The sequence below is a fragment of the Chrysemys picta genome, chromosome 1, assembly GCF_011386835.1.
Source record: "Chrysemys picta bellii isolate R12L10 chromosome 1, ASM1138683v2, whole genome shotgun sequence".
Lineage (NCBI taxonomy): Eukaryota > Metazoa > Chordata > Testudines > Emydidae > Chrysemys > Chrysemys picta.
Genome location: NC_088791.1, coordinates 358373542 through 358394407, shown reverse-complemented (window position 1 = coordinate 358394407; position 20866 = coordinate 358373542). Strand labels below are relative to the sequence as shown.

Below are 20866 nucleotides of genomic sequence, written 5' to 3'. Positions count from 1 at the left end.
CCCAATGGATTATTTATAGAGCTGAGTGAAAACTCTGGAAAAACAAATGTAACAAACAGAATTTTATCCATTTCTCTGGATAAAATGAAAAACCAAAACTCCTTTGTTTGGGCTGAACAAAATGCAGTGGTGGAACGGGTTGCTTCCACATTGCTGGCACGTTTATTTTCAGGTTTTTTCATCTGAAACTAGTCACCAACTTCAGCTGGAATGTACATGTTTCAGTGCCATGACAAGCTTTCTTTGGTGAACTGACTATTTGCCCAGCTCTAGTTATTAGCTCTGGGAGACGCCTGCTGACAGCAGCCAGCCTCCCTGCGGCTACGCCAGCATGGGACCCATACAGAGTGCCTGGCTTGGGTGGTGGGGCTGAACCCTTGCTCCTTGGGCTTGGCACCGATCCAGCTGAAGGCATGGGGTGGTGGTATGGGGAAGGGGAGCCCTCAGCCTGCTCAAAGAGGAGTGGAGTGGGACCGTGGAAATGCGTGTCGGGCCGCAGCTGGCTGAGCCCAGCAGAGCACGGAGTCCGTGCAGGTCTGTTCCAGCCATACCTTCTGGGAGCACTTGGCGATGGTGAAGATGTCAGTGCTGACGCGCTGGTAGAGCTGCACGACCCCGCTAAGCTGGGAAATGAGGATCTCGCTGCGCTGGGACGTTTCACTCAACAGCAGGGAGACGATCTCTTTGATGACGGAGTCCAGCAGGGGCACTAGGGGGCATGGAGCAAGTGGGTATCAGGCCAACGCTGGTGCCATCACCAATTTCCCATCCACAGGCACCCCCCAACCCTACGTGTGTGACCACAGAGACCCGCCAACGGGCCCGTCACCAACCCTCCGTGTGTGACCACAGAGACCCCCCTTACTAACGCCCCATTACCGCCCCCCACGTCCCCAGCCGCACACTCCCAGAGTCCACAGCTCCCTCCTACTAATGGCCCATTACTCCCCGCTCCATGTCACCAGCCGCACACTCCCAGAGTCCACAGCTCCCCCCCCATACTAACGGCCCATTCCCCCCCCCCCCCCCCCGTCACCAGCCGCACACTCCCAGAGTCCACAGCTCTCCCATTTACTAATGGTCCATTACCTCCCCCCATATGACCAGCTACCCCCACCCCGGAGCCCATCGCCAGGTCCCATTACCCCTCCCTTCTGTGACCAGCCATTCCCTCCACAGGACTCCATCGCCCCGACTAACCCCACCTGACTTTTGCCTCCTCCACAAGGTGTTCACTGCCCCTTGCCCATGTGAGCGCCTCTGCCCCTCCTGATGCCCACATAGCAATCCCCCACAGGGTGCACCATCTTCTGCATGTCCCCTCACGCCCCACACACCAATCTCCTGCTGCACGCTGCTGCAATCCACCAAGAGGAGCCGGTTGCAGGTGATGACCATGGAGGGCACCTCTCTGACACGTTCTGCCCAGGCTCGCAGCTGTACGACTCGCTGCACATATTTGCCCGCGGGCCAGCCCTTCATCAGCTCCAGCTGCTTGGGGCTCCAGCTGTGAGCAAAGCTGTGGATCTCTGCCACCCACGTGTGCTGCTTGCAGATCTCCTGGGTCTCACTCAGTGCCTCCTGCAGGAATAGCACAGGGCTCTCAGCAAACCACAGCACCAGGCCCCAGGAGATACAGAGCAAACCCCACCATTCGCCAGGCCTCCCTCAAAGCCCACTCCGAAGCGTCAGCTGGTGCCCAACTCGGCAGCCTGATCCCTGGGACACCCCCCCCCCAGGATCCCACTTCCTGTCTGAGCCCAGGTAAGGCAATGGCTTTGGAGAAGCCTGAGCCCCGAGAAGAGCCAGGCTGGGGCCCTGGTCTGGGAGCTCTAGGAGGAAGTGGCCAGAGGGGAGTGAGCGCTGGAGAAGAGCTCCTACAGGGGAAGGCCCCGGTGGGCAGGGGATCAATGGGGAGGAGAGGCAGAGGGGAGTTCAGGATGCATGATCATTGTACTGGGTACTGCAGCGATGCCCAGAGGCCCCAGTCAGGATCAGGCCCCATTACATTGGGTGCGTCACCGACTCCAAGGGAGAGACGGCCCCCCCAGAGCTCAGTGTCACACAGCGTGAGCCGGGGATGCTTCGCCGGGTGCGTCTGGAAGCGCCAAAGCTGCGGGGGTCAATCAGCTCTTAGCAGTGGAGAAGCAGGGAGGGATGTTGGCGACACAAGGCCAGCTCTTAGAGACATTGCAAAGGGAAAAGAGGCCAGGCAGCGCTGGCCTGAATAGTTCAGTGCAGTGAGCCCCCCTCACTCACTCACCGCCTGCAAAGCCCGCTGGCTGGCCAGGGCCCCCTGGATACTGCTGTCCGAGCGCAGGTCCTGCTCCAGTTGCTCCCTCGACGGCACTGGGTACTGGCTCCTCAGCCGGTGCCCACTCACCTCCAGGCCCCCGATGCCCTTCAGATCCAGATGGTGCACCAGCTGTGGCTGCTGGCCACAGAGCACCTCAGCAGGCAGACTCTGGAGCAGCTCCTCAGGGGACTGGGGGGCCAGGGCCTCAGGGCCTCCTTTGTCTGCCTCTCGAAGGGCTGCACAGGAGAGAGAGACAGACAGTGAGGGCTCAACCAACCATCTCAGTGGGGATGACGGGGGGTGCACACTCCCCTCCCTGGCACCTGGGTATAGTGGGCAGCAGCAGGGCCTCTGCCCCATCCACTCTGTCCCCCACCCTGGGAGGCCCTGTGGCAGTGTTCCATCTGGCCAGGAAGCAACAGATGGGGACGGGCCCCGGTAGAGAGACCTGCGTGAGGAAGTCACCTACCACTTGGCTGGGGATTGCACAGCACCATCGCCAAGTCCTGACTTCTGGAAGTCTCTGTCTCTCCAGGACTCTGCTCAGGTTGGGTCACTGGCTTCTCTTTCCTGGTGCGGGTCACCTGCAGGGACAGGAGAGGGACGGGGAGATCCCCGCTGGCTGCAGAAAGGGGCTTGGCACAGTCCCCTTCACCTTCTGCAACCCTGCACTCCCCACAACAGGGTCCTTCAACCTCCTGGCCAGGCCCACATTATAACATTGACAACACTTGGTTCCCCACCCTGCAGCAGGGGCACCCAGCCCAACCTCCCAGCAAGAGCTGCCAGCCCTTACCACTCCTCCACAGCAAGAGCACCAGACCCCACCCCCTGCCCCAAGCCAGCCCATCCACAGAGCTGAAGCACTACTTGACACAGAGATCTTGCTGGGAGCTTGCTCCTCCCATTACCCACCAGCACTGCGGTGAAGGCACCTGAGCCCCAGGCATGTGCTTGACCTTCAGCAATGGCAGTGCAGCAGAAAGAGCCTGGCACAGGGGATGGACAGCCATTCGGCCCTCCAACGTGCTCGTTGGATGCAGGCAGACTCCCTACTCCCACTGGTGTCAGCACAGCTGGGGAGGGACGACTGCCAAGCTGGGAGTCAGAGGTACCAACCTGCAGTACAGATTCCACCACGGCCTCCAGGGCCCCCAGCAGGCTGGTTTCCAACACCTGACTGGAGGGAAAGGGGACCAGTTGGCTGTCAGCGTCAAACACCAGGTGCACTCGGAGGACAGCCTTCCTCATGGTACCATTGGCCTGCAGAGGAGAGAGTCAGAACAGGGTCAGTCCTAACCACACACTGCGGGCTCCATATGCCCTGGGTCCCCTGGGCTCTGGGTGGGTGAGGTGATAGCCCTGGGGGGGGGTGGGTCCTAGCCTCATGCTCTAGGCTGTAACATCCATTTCCAGGGTAAATGCACAAAGAAGAGGCCTTTTCAAACACAAGTTACTGTGTAGCTGGCTCTGGTGTGACTGAGGCTGATGATGCTGGGAACACCAGGACTGGACACAATTCAAGAAGGACATTGATAAAGTGAAGAGGGGTCAAAGAAGAGCAGTAGGAATGCTGAAGGGTTGGAAAACCTGCCTCCTAGTGAGAGACTCCAGGAATTCAATCTGCGTAGCTTCCCAAAGAGAAGGTTCAGGGATGACTGACCACAGTCTAAGTACCGACATGGGGAACACATGTTTAACGATGAGCTCTGCAGTCTAGCAGAAAAAGGTCTGACACAATCCAATGGCTGGGAGTAGAAGCTAGACAAATTCAGACGGTAAATAAGGTGCAAATATTTGAACAGTGACTTACCATGGATCGTGATGGGTTCTCCATCAGTAGCAGTTTTTATTTCAAGATGGGGTGTTTGTCTAACAGCTCCGCTTTAGGGATTATCTGGAGGAAGTTCTCTGGCTTCTGGTCTACAGGAGGTCAGGCTAGATGATCACAGTGGTCCCTTCTGATTTGAGACCTCTATGAATCTGTGACCATAGACTCATGGACACTACAAATTCTATGGCATGCTAAAAGACAGCAACACTCCACTCACAGGACAAAGAGCTTAGGAACGGGTGACTCGTGATCAGTGTATGCTAGCCTGGACCATCAACAGGCTGGCCCCCAGTGGCCCCTTCCTCCCCAGCGCTCATGCAGACCTCCTGGTTTTCTGACACCCTCCACCAGAGGACGAAAGAAGGGCAGAAATTTGAGAGCCAACAGCAAAATCGAAGGCTGATAAAGACAAAAAATGAAACATGAGGATTTCTTCCAGGCTCATGCTGAGGGTTACATACAGGCCAAGAGAGCCTTCCTATGAGTCTCCATTGAAGCCGGCAAACCCTGCCCCAAGGAGCTATCCAGTGTGGTAAACTGCTTCAGCAACCCTGCGTCAGAGCTGAGCACCCAGCACTGCAAAGAACTATCATCCTGCTGTGCTGAAAAGATCATGCAGATTCAGGAAGCCTTTTCAAAAAGCCTGGCTCTGTCCCACACCAGCCCGCAGCCCACCTGCATCCCTGGAGTGCAGTACATCGCTCCTCAAGACGGGCGGGATGCCCAAAACCAGATTCCTGATAAGCACCTGTTTGAAAGTGTGTAGATAAAGGTGTTGCTGTCATGGAAACAGAGCAAGAAACGTGGCATTGGACAGAGGGAGGTGGAAAGATCGGGGGGGGGGGGCGCTCATGTGTCACCAAGGCACAAGAGCATCTACTAAAATAATACGTGGAAGCAAAAAATTGCATCATTATGGAGGAAGTCAGTTTGGGATACATACGCTGGAGGTCTGGTGCAGCCAGCAGTAAAACGTCACTGGAGTTTCTGAACATTACAGCTGATAATTTTCTAACACAAAAGGTATTGCACGCAACATGAGGTCATTTTTTCTGGACCTTGTTATGATCGATAAAAATGACAATCACTGGATTGGAAGTTGGGAGTCGTCTAGGATCACATGACTTGATTCAGTGTAGCCATAAGGTTATTTGATAGCATCTTCAAAAGCTTCTAGAAAGAATTGTGCCTTGCCAAGGTACATTTGCCAAGCAAGCATAGGGATTTATCCCTGGGGTTTTTGAAAATAACTGTGTACTTTGTGTTTACATAAGAACAGCCCTACTGGGTCAGACCAATGGTCCCTCTAGCCCAGTCTCCTGTCTTCCAACAGTGGCCAGTGCCAGGTGCCCCAGAGGGAATGAACAGAACAGGGAATCATCAAGTGATCCATCCCGTCGCTCATTCCCAGCTTCTGGCAAACAGAGGCTAGGGACACCATCCCTGCCCATCCTGGCTCATAGCCATTGATGGACCTACCCCCATGAATTTACCTAGTTCTTTTTTGAACCCTGTTATGGTCTTGGTCTTGTTTAGCTTAATTTGTTATTCTTTTTTCCTTGACAAAATACATTCTGAACTATATACGTAATGCTCAAGTTCCTGTGATGCACATACTTGGCAAAGGCTTTCTCTGTTTCATCACTTTCACATGCAGAGTTCCAGGGCCGGCTCCAGGCACCAGCCTACCAAGCATGTGCTTGGGGCGGCACCTGGAGGGGGGCGGCGCTCACCCGGGGAGAGCGGAGCTGCAGCGGGCTCGCCACCCTCCCCCGGCGCTCCGGCCGGCCAGGGAGAGCGGGGCCGCAGCTGGGCTCGCCGCCCTCTCCCTGGCGCTCCAGCCGGTCGGGGAGAGCGAGGCCCCTGCTGGGTTCTCCGCCCTCCTCCTGGCGCTCCGGCTGGCTGGGGAGAGCGGGCCTGCAGCCGGGCTCGCCACCCTCCCCTGCCGCGCTCTCCGCTGGGAGGTGGGGGGCAGTGGGAGGCTTTTTTGCCTGGGGCGGCAAAAAAGCCAGAGCTGGCCCTGCAGAGTTCATCAAATCATCTACAACAACCATATTTACTTTATTGGTAAGAAACAGTCATTGTTAAAAAAAAAAATCAGGCAACCCCTCCACAAAATTGATGAAAGGGTATTTACAAAATAATCCTTTATACACCAGCAACTGTAACACCACCCAGTATTCTCAGGCATAACAGATAACATTTGCTCAATATTATCCAACACATTTTTAATAAATTAACTTTTCCCACAGTTGCTAGGCCCTACAAGAATTACAGAAAAAGTGTGTTCCCACTGCATATCCATTTTCAAAAGCCGTAGGGTAGGGTTCTAAATCTCTCTCGATGACTCTCTTGTTGTAAATGACTTTGCATTTCCTTAAGGATCTTTGTTTCTATTTGCCACTGATTTTTGTTCCTTGCAATAGAGGACTGCTGCACATCTATCTTTTTGTTGGGATATTCTCACTCAGGTCTGTGCGATAGTCCAAGACTAGATCTTTCAAACTGTCAAAGTTGATCTTTTCACAATTTGCTATGTTGAGGGTAATCCCTTTGACTTTTATGCAGGTCTTCCCTTCCGGCAGCCTGTACTAATACATTTCTGGACCTGCTGACACAAACTCTGTGATGGGTTTGCCTGCCAGGATCTTACTCATGAGGTACCCTAAATAATCCCCCAGGAGTGGGGTTCCAGTCTCCCTCCCTTTTCACAAATATCACCGATTCTGTGTCATGATACAGGCACTGCTCTTGCAAATTGTCTCACAGGTTGTATAGTTCAAAGCAGGCGTAAGTGGCGGTGAAACAAGCTACGACCATGTTTGTATTGCCAGAGACTGTGTAGCAATCTCTTGCATATTTCCAAGACAAGCAAGCTGTTTCATTGTTGATAAACTCACAGGATGAAACCTCATAATTGGGGGAAAGTAGGTACTGAAAGAGTTCATCAGGATGTCTCAAAGGCTGGTACTGGGTAGGTTTGTTCTTTGGCCGGATTTGCCCCACAGAGAATTTTAAAACAGTTTGGTAATTTGGCATTGTGGCAAGGCACCTCTTTTCTCTCGCCAGCCTTAGCGTTTCTCCCCTCTGGTGATGGTGGGCCTGGGGTAATCAGTCCCACTCAGGCAGGGTTTGTCTTCCCCCTTCGGTGCTCCCTTGGTTGTGTCTTCAGGGTAGGCCTGAGGGTAAGTCTAAGGTGCTCCTTCCCCACTCAAAATGGGCCACTCTCATTACCACTTCAAAAGTTATTTTTCCTCCCTTGGTATCCTGCTGTTAATTGATTTATCCTGTTAGACTGACCTCACACTTGGCAAAGCAACCCCCATCCTTTCATGTTTTATACCTGCTCCTGTATTTTTCACTTCATGCATCCAATGAAGTGGGTTCTAGCCCACGAAAGCTTATGCCCAAATAAATTTGTTAGTCTTAAGCCCTGGTCTACACTACGAGCTTAGGTCGAATTTAGCAGCATTAGATCGATTTAACCCTGCACCCGTCCACATGACGAAGCCATTTTTGTCGACTTAAAGGGCTCTTAAAATCGATTTCGGTACTCCTCCCCAACGAGTGGATTAGCGCTGAAATCAACCTTGCTGGGTCGAATTTGGGGTAGTGTGGACGCAATTTGACGGTATTGGCCTCCGGGAGCTATCCCAGAGTGCTCCATTGTGACCGCTCTGGACAGCACTCTCAACTCCGATGCACTGGCCAGGTAGACAGGAAAAGCCCTGCAAACTTTTGAATTTCATTTTCTGTTTGGCCAGCGTGGCGAGGTGATCAGCACAGGTGACCAAGCAGAGCTCATCAGCACTGGTGACCTTGCAGTCCCAGAATCGCAAAAGAGCTCCAGCATGGACCGAATGGGAGGTACTGGATCTGATCGGTGTATGGGGAGATTAATCCGTGCTATACGAACTCCGTTCCAAAAGATGAAATGCCGGAATATTTGAAAATATCTCCAAGGGCATGAAGGACAGAGGTTATAACAGGGACCCGCAGCAGTGCCGTGAGAAGCCTACCAAAGAACCAGAGAGGCAAATGGCAGCTCCGGGTCAGAGCCCCAGACATGCCGCTTCTATGATGAGCTGCATGCCATTCTAGGGGGTGCCCCTACAACTACCCCACCCCATGCTTCCCTCCTCCCGCACCCCTCCCGGGCTACCTTGGCAGTTATCCCCCCATTTGTGTGATGAATTAATAAAGAATGCATAAATTTGAAACAACAATGACTTTATTGCCTCTGCAAGCAGAGATCAAAGGGGGGAGGGGAGGGTGGGTTGCTTACAGGGAAGTAGAGTGAACCAAGGGGGCGGGTTTTCATCAAGGAGAAACAAACAGAACTTTCACACCGTAGCTTGGCCAGTCGTGAAACTGGTTTTCAAAGCTTCTCTGATGCACAGCGCGCCCTGCTGCGCTCTTCTAACCACCCTGGTGTCTGGCTGCGCGTAATCAGCGGCCAGGCGATTTGCCTCAACCTCCCACCCCGCCATAAACATCTCCCCCTTACTCTCACAGATATTGTGGAGCACACAGCACGCAGGAATAACGATGGGAATATTGGTTTCGCTGCGGTCTAACCGAGTCAGTAAACTGCGCCAGCGAGCTTTTAAACATCCAAAGGCACGTTCTATCACCATTCTGCACTTGCTCAGCCTATAGTTGAACTGCTCCTTACTACTATCCAGGCTTCATGAGCCATGGGAGCAAGGGGTAGGCTGGGGTAGGTGCGACCGCGCGGTGCTGCCGACTGGGAGAGCAGCCTGAGGCAGAAGCCTCCAGCTGGCATGATAGTCCAGACAGGACTGAATCTCCATTAGACGAAACTTAAAGAAGAGAATGACCTGGAGTCATTCCCCTTTTTGTCCAGGCGCCCCCGACCAACCTCAGCGAGGCCAGCCAGGAGCACCCATGTCTGCCCAGGCGCCCCCAACCAACCTAACCGAGGTCAGCCAGGAGCACCCATGGGACGATGACGACGGTTAGCAGTCGTATTGTACCGTCTGCCATCCGCAAGGCAAGGCAAGGGGATGCTGCTGTGTAGCATTGCAGTACCGCGTCTGCCAGCAGCACCCAGAAGACATACGGTGACGGTGAGCTGAGTGGGCTCCATGCTTGCCGTGGTATGTTGTCTGCAAGGGTAACCCAGGAAAAAAGGCGAGAAATGATTTTTTGCTGTTGCTTTCATGGAGGGAGGAAGGGAGGGGGGCCTGACGACATGTACCCAGAACCACCCGCAACAATGTTTTTGCCCCATCAGGCATTGGGAGCTCAACCCAGAATTCCAATGGGCAGCGGAGACTGCGGGAACTGTGGGATAGCTACCACAGTGCAACGCTCCGAAAGTCAACGCTAGCCTCGGTACTGTGGATGCACACCACTGACTTAATGCGCTTAGTGGAGACAAACACAATCAACTGTATCAAATCAGTTTCTAAAAAATCAACTTCTATTAAATCGACCTAATTTCATAGTGTAGACATACCCTAAGGTGCCGCAAGGACTCCTCATTGTTTTTGCTGATACAGACTAACACGGCTCCGCTCTGAAACCTGTTCTACGCCAGACACTATTTGAGAGTCATCCTCAAAGAGGCCACTGCAAGGATCATCAGGAGTAGATGGGAACCACTCTACAGATCAGACTCTATGGGCTTGTCTACACTACGAAATTAGGTTGAATTTATTAAAGTCAACCTGTAGCCTCCGATTTTACAAAATCAATGGTGTATGTCCCCACTATGTACATTCTGTCAGTGGAGCGCATCCCCACTACCATGGGTAGCATCGACTCACGGAGTGATGCACTGTGGGCAGCTATCCCACAGTTCCTGCTCCCAACTGGAATTCTGGGTTAGGCTCCCAATGCCTGATGGGACAAAAATATTTTCGTGAGGTGTTTTGGGTACATATCGTCAGCCTCCCATGATGCACTTGGCTGCTACTTCCCTGAAAGCGACGGCAAACAATCATTTTCGTGCCTAAGCTTGGGTTACTCATGCAGACGCCATAGCACAGCAAACATGGACCCCTTTCAGCTGTATGCTGTTGTTGTGAGCGTCACAAACACCTCGCGCATCGTCCTGCGGTATTTGCAGAGCCTAGCCAGGAGCCGCTGCGCAGAAGAAGGTGATGCCACGCAAACAGCTGTGCTGGAAGCCATGGAATGGAGCAATTCGCACCTACTGGCAGTGGCAGCTGGGCTTGTTGACACAGTGGATCACGGCTTCTGGGCCCGGGAAACAGGCAGACTCGTGGGATCACATTGTGATGCAGGTATGGGATGAAGAGCAGAGGCTGCATAACTTTCGAATCCATAAGTCCACTTTCATGGAACTTTGCGAATTGCTTTCCCCAGCCCTGAAGCGCAGAAATACCGAAATGAGACCTGCTCTGAGAGTTGAGAAGTGAGTGGTGATAGCCCTGTGGAAGCTTGCAATGCCAGTTTGCTACTGGTCAGTCGGGAATCAGTTTGGAGTGGGTAAATCTGTGATCCAAGTAGCCAGGGCAATCAATTCACTTCTGCTAAGAAGGGTAGTGACTCTGGGAAACGTGCAGGACATAGTGGATGGCTTTGCTGCAGTGGGTTTCCCTAACTGTGATTGGGCGATAGACGGAACACACATCCCTATCTTGGCACCAGACCACCTTGCCAAAGAGTACATAAACCAGAAGGGGTACTTCTCAATGGTGTTGCAAGTGCTAGTGGATCACAGGGGCTGTTTCACCGACATCAACGTGGGATGGTCAGGAAAGGTACATGACGCTCGCATCTTTAGGAACTCCGGTCTCTTCAAAAAGCTGCAAGAAGGAACTTTCTTCCCAGACCAGAAAATTACCGTTGGTGATGTTGCACTGCCAATAGTTATCCTTGGAGACCCAGCCTACACCCTGCTCCCATGGCTTATGAAGCCGTACACAGGCAGCCTGGACAGCAGTAAGGAGTAGTTCAACCACAGGCTGAGCAAGTGCAGAATGGTGGTAGACTGTGCCTTTGGACGTCTAATGGGGCGCTGGCGCTGTTTACTCACTCGGTTAGACCTCAGTGAAACCAATATTCCTATTGTTGTTGCTGCTTGCTGTGTTCTACGTAATATCTGTGAAAGCAAGGAGGAAAAGTTTCTGGCGGGGTGGGGGGTTGAGGCAGATCGCCTGGCTGCCAATTATGAGCAGCCAGACACCAGGGCAATAAAAAGAGCACATTGAGGTGCACTGCATCTCTGAGAGGCTTTGAAAACCAGTTTCATGAATGATCCAACACTGATGTGACAGTTCTGTGTGTTGTTCCTTACCAACCTGCCCCCTTTTTCGCATGTACTGCCCTGTAAACTAAACCCCCACCAACCACTGTGTGCACAGTGAATAAAGAGCCTCTTGTCCTCAATTCATGCAAATTTATTATGCTAACAAACACTGAACAGAGACAACCATGAATAGCAATGGTAATCAGGTAAGGGCCTGATAACACAGGGAGGGAGGGGCAGGGACACACAGCTTATTACACTTGCTGTGGGAATGAGAGCTTTCTGCTCCATTAACCATCCCCTGGAGTGGAGTTCAAGGGATAACGGAACTCCCCCTCCTCGCATTCTAGGACCTCTGGGAGAGGAGGATATGGAACTTGGTGAGGAGGGCAGCTGGCTCATCACTGAGTGCAGCGGGACTCTAAGGTCTAGCTGCCTTTCCTGCACCTCAACCAGATGCCTCGACATGTCTGTTTGTTCTCCCATAAGCCGCAACATCTCCTCTTGTGTGTTAGGCTCTTGTTCCCTGCTTGCTTTCCTGCCCTCTTGGCCGATGCGCATGCTCTCCGATAGTGTGAGCCTCCATGCACGGAGCTGGGCCCTGTCAGCCTCAGAGGAATGTATCAAATCACAGAACTCGATTTATGTTTCCCCTCAGCGTTTCCAGGATTACTGAAAAACAAGCTCTTGAAACAAGATGGCCTCCTCCACAGACGATGGGGCTTCCAGGAGTGGTGCTGCTGACTGGCCAACCATTGAACTCCAGAGATTGAGGGTTTTGGCCTAAGCTCTGTGCTGTACCTGTTCGGATTAGTGCACATTTCCCTTCCAGCAGGGTCCATGCTGACTATTAGAGGGTGGGGGGGAGAAGTTCTTCAAGGGGTCACATGACCCTCTTTCAGAAAGGTCTCCCCACTGCTGAACTTGCCCTGATTGGTCAAATCCACTCTCGGGGAGGTCCTACAGGGCTGAAACCCACTCTGATTAGTTGAAGGTGACGGGAAGAGTTCTTAGCGGGGTCGCATGCCACCCCTTGCTTCTAGTCATGTGTCAATCTCAAGCCCACAAGTAATACCACAGGAGGAGGGGCCCAGGTGGGTGGAACCTTAGGGGTCACGGGTGGGGTCAACGTTTGATTGACGTTGTACCCCAGACTACTCTCCTGGTTAACCACTCAATGGTACTTTTGTGACCAGCTCATGGAAGGGGGGGAACGTCTGGAGGAGGAATAGCAAGAAAGGCTTTGAGGACAGGAAATGTGGGACCCAACCTCCGATTCAGAAGACTATGACTCTCCTTCTGCTGACCACAGAGTTGCAGTTCCAGATGGTGCCAGCAACCAGTGCTGAGGTGGAGAGGCCCACAGAGAGGAGAGCACAGAGAGGACAGTACCAAAAAGTGAGCCATCAAGGGTAAATGAGGCTGGCACGGTACTGAGCACTGTACCAATCCTGCTTGTTCTCCCATGTCCGGCAGCACCAATAGCGTCACCTCTTGTACTGCCAGCGACACTGCCACCGACAGGGGCAGGAGGTCTCTGGCAGCCATAAATGCCTCCAGCATGGTTAGTACCAAGATAGCAAGAATGCAGTGGGGTGCCACGGATGTGGAAGGAGCTCCTTCTGGCTCCAGACTCGATGGAACCTGCCTATGTGCTGGAGTCAACGGTACCATCTTCTGTTGTACTGAAGCAGAGGGGTGCTTGGGCTTAGACGGTACTCTCCACTTATCCCCATGCCCAGCAGATTTCAGTGTTGGGCCTCTCCCCCTTTCAGCAGTCTTCTTAGGCAGTAGGGCTGGTGAGCAGTGCCAGGACTCAGGTACTCCTCACCAATGCGGAGGCACTCAGTGCCCAGTCTGACCAGCCTGGCTCAGATGGAGGTCTCAAGGCCACCTCCACAAGTAGAAACTTTCTTCTGCAAGGTTTAAAGTCCCTGCAAATTTGGCAATGCCCTCCAATCGGAGCTTCCCCAAGGCACTTCTAGCACTTTGAGTGCAGGTTGCTCATAGGCATAGCCTCACTGCAGGAAACACAGGGCTTGAAGCCTGTTGATTGGGGCATCCCTCAGCACCAGGAGACAAACGAAACCTTGAGATGGTAAAAAAAAAAAAAATCTAACTAATTAAATCCTAATAACCTTAATAACACTACACCTCTACCTCGATATAATGCTCTCCTCAGGAGCCAAAAAAATCTTACCTTGTTATAGGTGAAACCGTGTTATATTGAACTTGCTTTGATTCGCTGGAGTGCGCAACCCCGCCCCCCCGGAGCGCTGCTTTATCATGTTATATCGGGTCGTGTTATATCGGGGTAGAGATGTATTTACAATACAAGAAAACACACCCACTGAGAGAACTTGCAAATGCCAGAAGAGCCGTTCCAGCGACCGTCCCAGGCTGTATGAAGGAACTGGAGGGGGCTCAGAGTCAGCTACATGCTTTATACAGATGCCAGCAGCATGTGGCAGCAGAAGGTGCTTGAGCCGCCCTGACAGTTACCACTGAGCGAAGAAATGTCTGGTGATTGTGCGTAGGGCACACACACACATGCGATCACTCGAAGAAGAACAGGGAATGCAGATCACACCTACAGACCGGGGAACTGTATAATGGAACGCATAGACTCTGAAAGGGATCACAGCAGACAAGCAACTCACCATGAGCTCCCAGTGCGATGCTCTGGCAAAAAGGGCTAATGGGAACTTTGGATGTACAAACAAGAGAGGAGTGAGAAGGAGCACGGAGGGGATTTTTACCTCTGTATATGGCATTGGTGAGACTGAGCCAGGAATACTGCATCCAGTTCTGGAATCCGTATTTTAAACAGGATGTTGAGAGAGTGCAAAAAAAAAAAAAGAGCCACAAAAATTATTCAAGGGCTGGGGAAAATGCCTTATAGGGAGAGACATAAAAAGCTCAAATTGTTTAGCTTATCCAAAAGAAGATTGAGAGATGACTTGATTATGGTGTATAATTATCGCCTTGGGGAGAAAATACCAGATGCTAGAGAGTTCTTTAAGCTAGCGGAGAAGGGCAGAACAAGACCCAATGGCTGGAAGCTGAAGCCAGAAAAATTCAGATTGGAAATAAGGCCCAAATGTTTAACAGCAATGGTGATTAACCACTGGAGCCCACTCGCAAGGCAAGTGGTGGAGTCTCTGTGATGCTGGCAGACCAGACAGCTCAGGGCTAATGTCCCCAGGCCTCAAGTGAATACTGACAGAGCTGAAACCACCTTTTGGCTCACCCGTGTGTTAACTAGGTATTAGAATGGTAAGAATGTGTTTAGACTTCACTGAATGCTTGTGAGTTGCAGCGTGGAGTAACCTTGCTGATGTAAGCAGAGTCAGGATGAGCTCTACCCTGACATCTGGTGGTGAATTATGGTGAGGGTGGAAAAGAACTCCAGGGGCTGATCTTGTTTGCATAGGCACACCCACTCGCCTGGCATGAAACCACAGCAACTCAAAGTGGTTACTTTGGCTGGTGTGGGATCCCCAGTTTCTCTGTTATTGGGGCAGGAAGAATAAAGTTTTGTTACCCTGATTCTGTGAATCAAGGCCAGTGGAACTGTTGTATGACAGAAGGACTGAGTGAGTCATTCACCATTACCTAAGTAGCATTTGCTTGTCAAGGGGCATGGGTTACAAAACCCAGTGAATAGAGAGAGGATGGGGACAGGTATTTGTACCTGATGGTGTGGCCCCCTCCCCAAGGGGGTTGAAACACCAATTGCACTACCTCCTCTCTCCACTGTTGAATGTCAGAGCTAACTTTGATTCCCTTAGGAGTCTAGTTACAGACTGCTGAGCTGAGTTCGCTTTGGGCCAATAGTGCACCAGCACTGGGGCTCCCCTACTACTAGCTGAAATCACTAAGAGCTGAAATCACAAAAGAGCTAAAGCTATTTAAGAGCTGAGATCACTGAGGCTGTGTTAACTAGTGGGGGAGCCTGAAGCTATAGCTAAGCTAACTTAGCTTAGCGGGCGGTGAGCGGAGCAGCTGGAGGAGCAGCTAGCAGAGCAGAGCAGAGCCTTGTGGGAGCGGCCCAAGGGACGGCTGGAGCGGAGCGGAGCGGCTCACAGGTCGGTGAGCGGAGCGGTGCAGCTCACAGGTCGGTGAGCGGAGCGGAGCGGCTCACAGGTCGGTGAGCGGAGCGGAGCGGAGCAGCTGCCAGAGCAGTTCGTGGGACTGCGGGTGGAGTGGAGCAGTTCGTGGTGAAGGCTGCAGTGGAACCCCACGGAGAAGCAGCCGGTTGGCCTCGGATCACGTAAGGTGCCCCTTAACACCCTGCTCACCCCCCCCCCCCTTGAACTCTGGGGCTGCACTGATCATGGACAGAGACTTTGGGGGGTTGTCGGACTTTTGGGACTTTTGTGATTCTTGGGTTGCTGGACCCAAGAGACTTTGGGATTGGTGGACTTTTGGGACTTTGGTGATTCTTGGGTCGCTGGTTTCAAGAACCAACGGGAGAGGACATGGCCCAATTTGCTGGGGTGGGTCTTCGCTCATGGTTTGGTCTAAAAACTCTAGTTGTGGTGTTTTTTCCATTTAATGCTGATGTTGTTTACCTCCTGTTATTAAACATTTTCTGTTACACTCAGACTCCGTGCTTGCGAGAGGGGAAGTATTGCCTCTTAGAGGTGCCCAGGGGGTGGTATGTAATTGTCCCAGGTCACTGGGTGGGGGCTCGAGCCGGTTTTGCATTGCGTTATTGAAACGGAACCCCTAGATACAGAACCCGGCCCTTGTTGCTGCCAACTTAGATGGGCAGAAGGGTTACACTTATGATGCCTGTATCCCATATTGTACGGTAATATTGGAACATTTGCATTGTAAGCCCTTGTAACTGTAAATCACCAGCCAGGAGAAAAACATTTGATTCACAATGTGAAATGCTGGTCCCCAACAGAAGGTGTTATGCCTGACCGACAAGGAAGGCCCATTGACACCAGGCAGATACAGTAGAACATTACAGAGGAAAAAAGACTTTGTTGTTTTCCCTCTCCTTCCTCAGCCCACGTAGATGAGTCTTGCAAGTGAATTCCTCCCATAACTGAGTTTGCAGCTCAAAGTGGAAGATGGGAAGGGATAAACCGTAACAAGGAGAAACTGTATCTCACGGCTGCTTGGACTCCGAGAGGCAAGGTTTCTAGGGAGAAGCAAGGGATTCCCAGCTGCTTAGCCCTATCTCATAGAACTGGAAGGGACCCCAAAAGGTCATCAAGTCCAGCCCCTCTGCCTTCACTAGCAGAGCCAAGTACTGATTTTTGCCCTAGATCCCTAAGTGGCCCCCTCAAGGATTGAACTCACAACCCTAGGTTTAGCAGGCCAATGGCCAAACCACTGAGCTATCCCTCCCCAAAGGACATAGAGAGCTTGCTTATCACAGAACCTTCTATTACCATTTGAAACTTAAGATTGTCATTCATTTGCATATGTATGTTTACCTCCTTTAACCTTGTAAATAACTCTCTTGTTTCCTTTTCCTATTTAATATTATCTTTAGCTAGTTTATTATAGAATTGGCTACAAGCATTGTCTTTGGTGTGAGATCTAAAGTGCAATTGACCAGGGGTAAGTGACTGGTCCTCTGGGACTGGGAGCAACCTGACTATTGCAGTGCTGTGAGGGACCTTAACAGGGCTGGCCTTATCATGAGGTGAACTGAGGCGGCCGCCTCAGGTGCCAGACTGGGGAGAGGGCGCCACTAGGACCCAGAGTGTAGAAAATTGTGTCTGCTGCTGGAGCACAGAGATGGCGGAGTGCTGTGCTGAAGGAAGGAGGGCACAAGAGACATAACAGGCAGGTAGGAGAAAAGGGGAGAGGGAATAACAGAAAGCAGCAGGAGCTGCAGGGAGAGCGAGGAGGAGGAGCCTCTTATGTACCTCTCCGGCACCCCCAGGAGCCTGGACTGATTCACACCAGCTTCTCAGGGAGCTTCCTGTTTCCTGCTGCTTCTCTGAACCCACTTGAGGAGAACAGGCAGTCAACTGAAGTAGTAGGAGCCAGTTAAGCCCTTAAATCACTGATATCTTCCCTCACTCAGGCCCTGCTACCAGCCTGCTTATTTGTCCCCTTCAACTGAGTGTTGAGAGCCACTCTAGCTGGCACAGAACAGCAGCCATGGGTGAAAGAAGAAAACACCCCTCTGGGGCAGCATTCAGAAAAAGAAAGAAAGCAAAGGAAGCTTTTCTATCTAAGCAGGAAGGAGCTCTCCTGAGATCCATAGACACAAATGTTCACGGTGAACCTTCCGGCCCCAGTGAGGATGTGAGTGGTGAGGAGATGCCTGATCGTCCAGTTAGTCAGAGTGCAGGTGACCTGGCAGCTACTCAGCATCCATATCTCCATCTCAAATGGATGTAACCATGCACATTCCTGAAGAAAAGTGTAATCAGAGAAGAGTGTGGTGGAGGCGCAAGAAACAGCTGCTGCTGAGTTTAGTTCCTTAAGTCTAGATGATCCAGGACTGTAGACCCACTTGAGCAGTAGCCTGAGGGACATCCTTGTACTGCATGGGCCACAGCAAGTGAAAAACGTCATGTTCCCCAAAGACAATGAAAATAGAAGTTTCCATCCAACACATTACTGGCGTGAAATCCCCAATGGTGACGAGAAGGCAGCAAATCACCATAGAGCATTCCATAGGTGGAAAGAGCTTGTTGACGTCTTTAGGCCTATGTGAACCAAAGTTCTTCAATGTTTAACTCTAATCGACCTCGAAAGCTAGATGCATGGAATGTGTAAACAGCCAATTATCAGTTACAACCCCCCCGCCCATACCCCGTACCAAGCGATAATGATGAGGCTAGCATGTTTCTGGCTGAAGAGGTAATAAACCAAGGGTAAACAGGACCAGGTAACAGTTTAGAGGAATGTTACTAACAAGCTAGATTTATAGCCCTAGAATGATTTAATTACTTAAATGTATAAACATGCCTTCGGTAGAGAGGGGAGGGGGAAGAAAGGGAGGGGGGGAAGGGGGAGAAGAGGGGGTCTTAGTTGTAAAATGTATAAAGAGAGGAAAACTGTTTTTGCTGGTGTGCTTGATCTGAGACTTGCCTGTCTCCTTGCACCACTTTGAGATCTCAAATAAACTTTGTTTGCTTCTCCACCCTGGTGTGTTTATTGGCGCGAAGCACACCGGGCAATGAACCCCGCTGTTGCTGTCCTCGGGCCTCTGTGCCGGCAACAGTCTTGGCGTCCTTGGGTGGGCTCAAGGCTGAAATTTAGCCTTGCCCGGACCCCTGTTGGAGGTTGACGGATTGCGGCGATGACCAACGCCCAGCGCGCACCGGTGACGTCATCGGGGGCCTCGGCGGAGACGTGGTTTGGTCGACCCTGGAGGGTACAACGGTGCAACACGCTCGAGTAGTGGAGAAGCAGCTGTGGGCGACGGTGCAGAACCGGACCCTTGGATAAGGTAGGAACAGTCCAGTGGGGACTTTACCTGTTTTGACCTGGGGACGCCCAGTGTCTCCCTAGAGTATGGGGCAGGGACAGAGTATTGCAGGCAGGGCAAGGTGTACACCCTTAGAATGCATTCTGGTGAACTGGAAAGTGTTTGGATCAGATCCGTTGATTAAAAGTAAACTGAAAAGATTCTGTACAGTACACTGGCCTCAATATCAGCTAGAGGACCAGGAAAGGTGGCCACCGGAGGGATCACTTAATTATAATACGATCCTTCAATTGCTTCTGTTTTGCCAGCGAACGGGTAAATGGAATGAACATATGTATGTACAGTTGTTTATGTTGTTAAGAGATAGGTCAGATCTTTTGCAAAAGTGTAATTTGACTCCGACAGGTTCGGTAGTAACTACTGTTACCTGAGATGAGACTAAGGTTAAAGGCCACCATAGACAATCAGCATCAGGAGAAGACTGCATCAGAGTCTCTTTACTGGTAAAATGTTCTTAAAAGGCTCATTGCCATTGTGAGAATGCTTGCTACCCAAAACCTAGCACTGTGTAGCACTTCAGATCAGCTGTATGTGCCAAACAATGGAAACTTCTTTAAAATTGTGGAGCTGATGGCTGAGTTTGATGCTGTACTCCAGGAGCATCTAAGAAGGGTCACCACCCGAGAAATGTACACACAACACTACCTTGGAAAAACAATTCAAAATGAAATCAGACAGTTAATGGCAACAAAAGTCAAACAGAAGATTGTGGCAGATCTGAAGTCAGCAAGATATTACTCTGTTATTCTGGACTGCACACCTGACATCAGCCATATCGAACAAATGACTTTAATGGTGCGTTTTGTAACACCAACAGAACCTAGTGAAAATGTCCCTGCAATGGTGACTGTCAAAGAGCATTTTCTAGAATTTATTGACATTGATGATACTACAGGAGCTGGAATGACAAATGTGCTTCTTAAAAAGCTGGAAGATACAGGAATTGCGATAGCTGACATGAGAGGTCAGGGCTATGGTAATGGTGCCAACATGAGAGGAAAGAACAGAGGAGAGCAGACACGGATCCGAGAGTTAAACCCTCGAGCTTTTTTTGTCCCATGCAGTTTTCATTCATTGAACTTGGTGGTCAATGATGCAGCATCAGCTTCTAGTGAGGCTGCTAAATTTTTTAATGTAATTCAAAGCATCTATGTATTTTTCTCTGCATCAACTCATCGATGGCAAATTTTGAAGCAACATCTGGGAACATCCTCTCTGACATTGAAACCACTGAGTGCCACACGATGCGAAAGTTGAGTGGAGGCGATAAAACCTGTCAAACACCAAATTGGGAAGATAGATGATGCCACAGTTGCCATTATGGAGGAGAATGCTATGACAGGAACTGTTTGTGGGAGAACAGTGGCAGAGGGAAATGGAATCACCAGGAACATACATAACGTCAAATTTCTGTGTGGCTTAGTGTTGTGGCATGACATACTGTTTGAAATAAATGTTGTAAGTAAGCGACTCCAAGGTGTTGACCTTGATATATCTGGAGCAATGGAACAAATGGACAAAGCAAAATCATACCTACAGTCTTGCTGATCAGATGAGGGATTTCAAAACGTTCTGAAGAGTGCACAGAAGTTGGCAGAGGAACTTCACGCTGAAGCTATTTTCCCAACAATTCAAGAATACAAGAGTCACCGAAGAAGAAGACATTTTGATTACGAGGCACAGGATAATCCCATAAAAGATCCCAAACAACAATTCAAAGTTGAATTCATTAACCAAGTGCTATATTGTGCAATACAATCAGTTGAAGAACGTTTCATGCAGCTCAAGAAACACAGCAGTATATTTGGAATGTTGTATGATATTCCAAATCTCCTCACTACCTGAAGAAAACTTACACCACCAATGTAGGGCACTAGAGACAGTGTTGACACATGATGACATGCATGATATTGATGCGAGTGATTTAGGTGATGAACTGAAAGCCCTTTCAAGATACATTTCAGCAGGATCAACTCCAAAGGCTGTTCTGGAATATATGTGCACAATAAGATGACCACCCTCTTTCCA

General features: G+C 50.9%; 2 protein-coding genes across 2 annotated transcripts in view; both read right to left on the bottom strand.

Moving 5' to 3' along the window:
* DNHD1 (dynein heavy chain domain 1) overlaps positions 1-3558 on the bottom strand; it is a 105312-nt gene extending 101754 nt beyond the window's left edge. Inside the window, 5 exon segments of the mRNA XM_065589518.1 lie at positions 552-709; positions 1338-1581; positions 2264-2532; positions 2766-2880; positions 3416-3558. Coding sequence (XP_065445590.1) covers positions 552-709; positions 1338-1581; positions 2264-2532; positions 2766-2880; positions 3416-3547 — 918 coding nt within the window. The 5' untranslated portion in view covers positions 3548-3558.
* Positions 1-20866, bottom strand: part of LCMT2 (leucine carboxyl methyltransferase 2) — a 517091-nt gene that overhangs the window by 445303 nt on the left and 50922 nt on the right. The gene's annotated exons all lie outside the window — the stretch shown is intronic.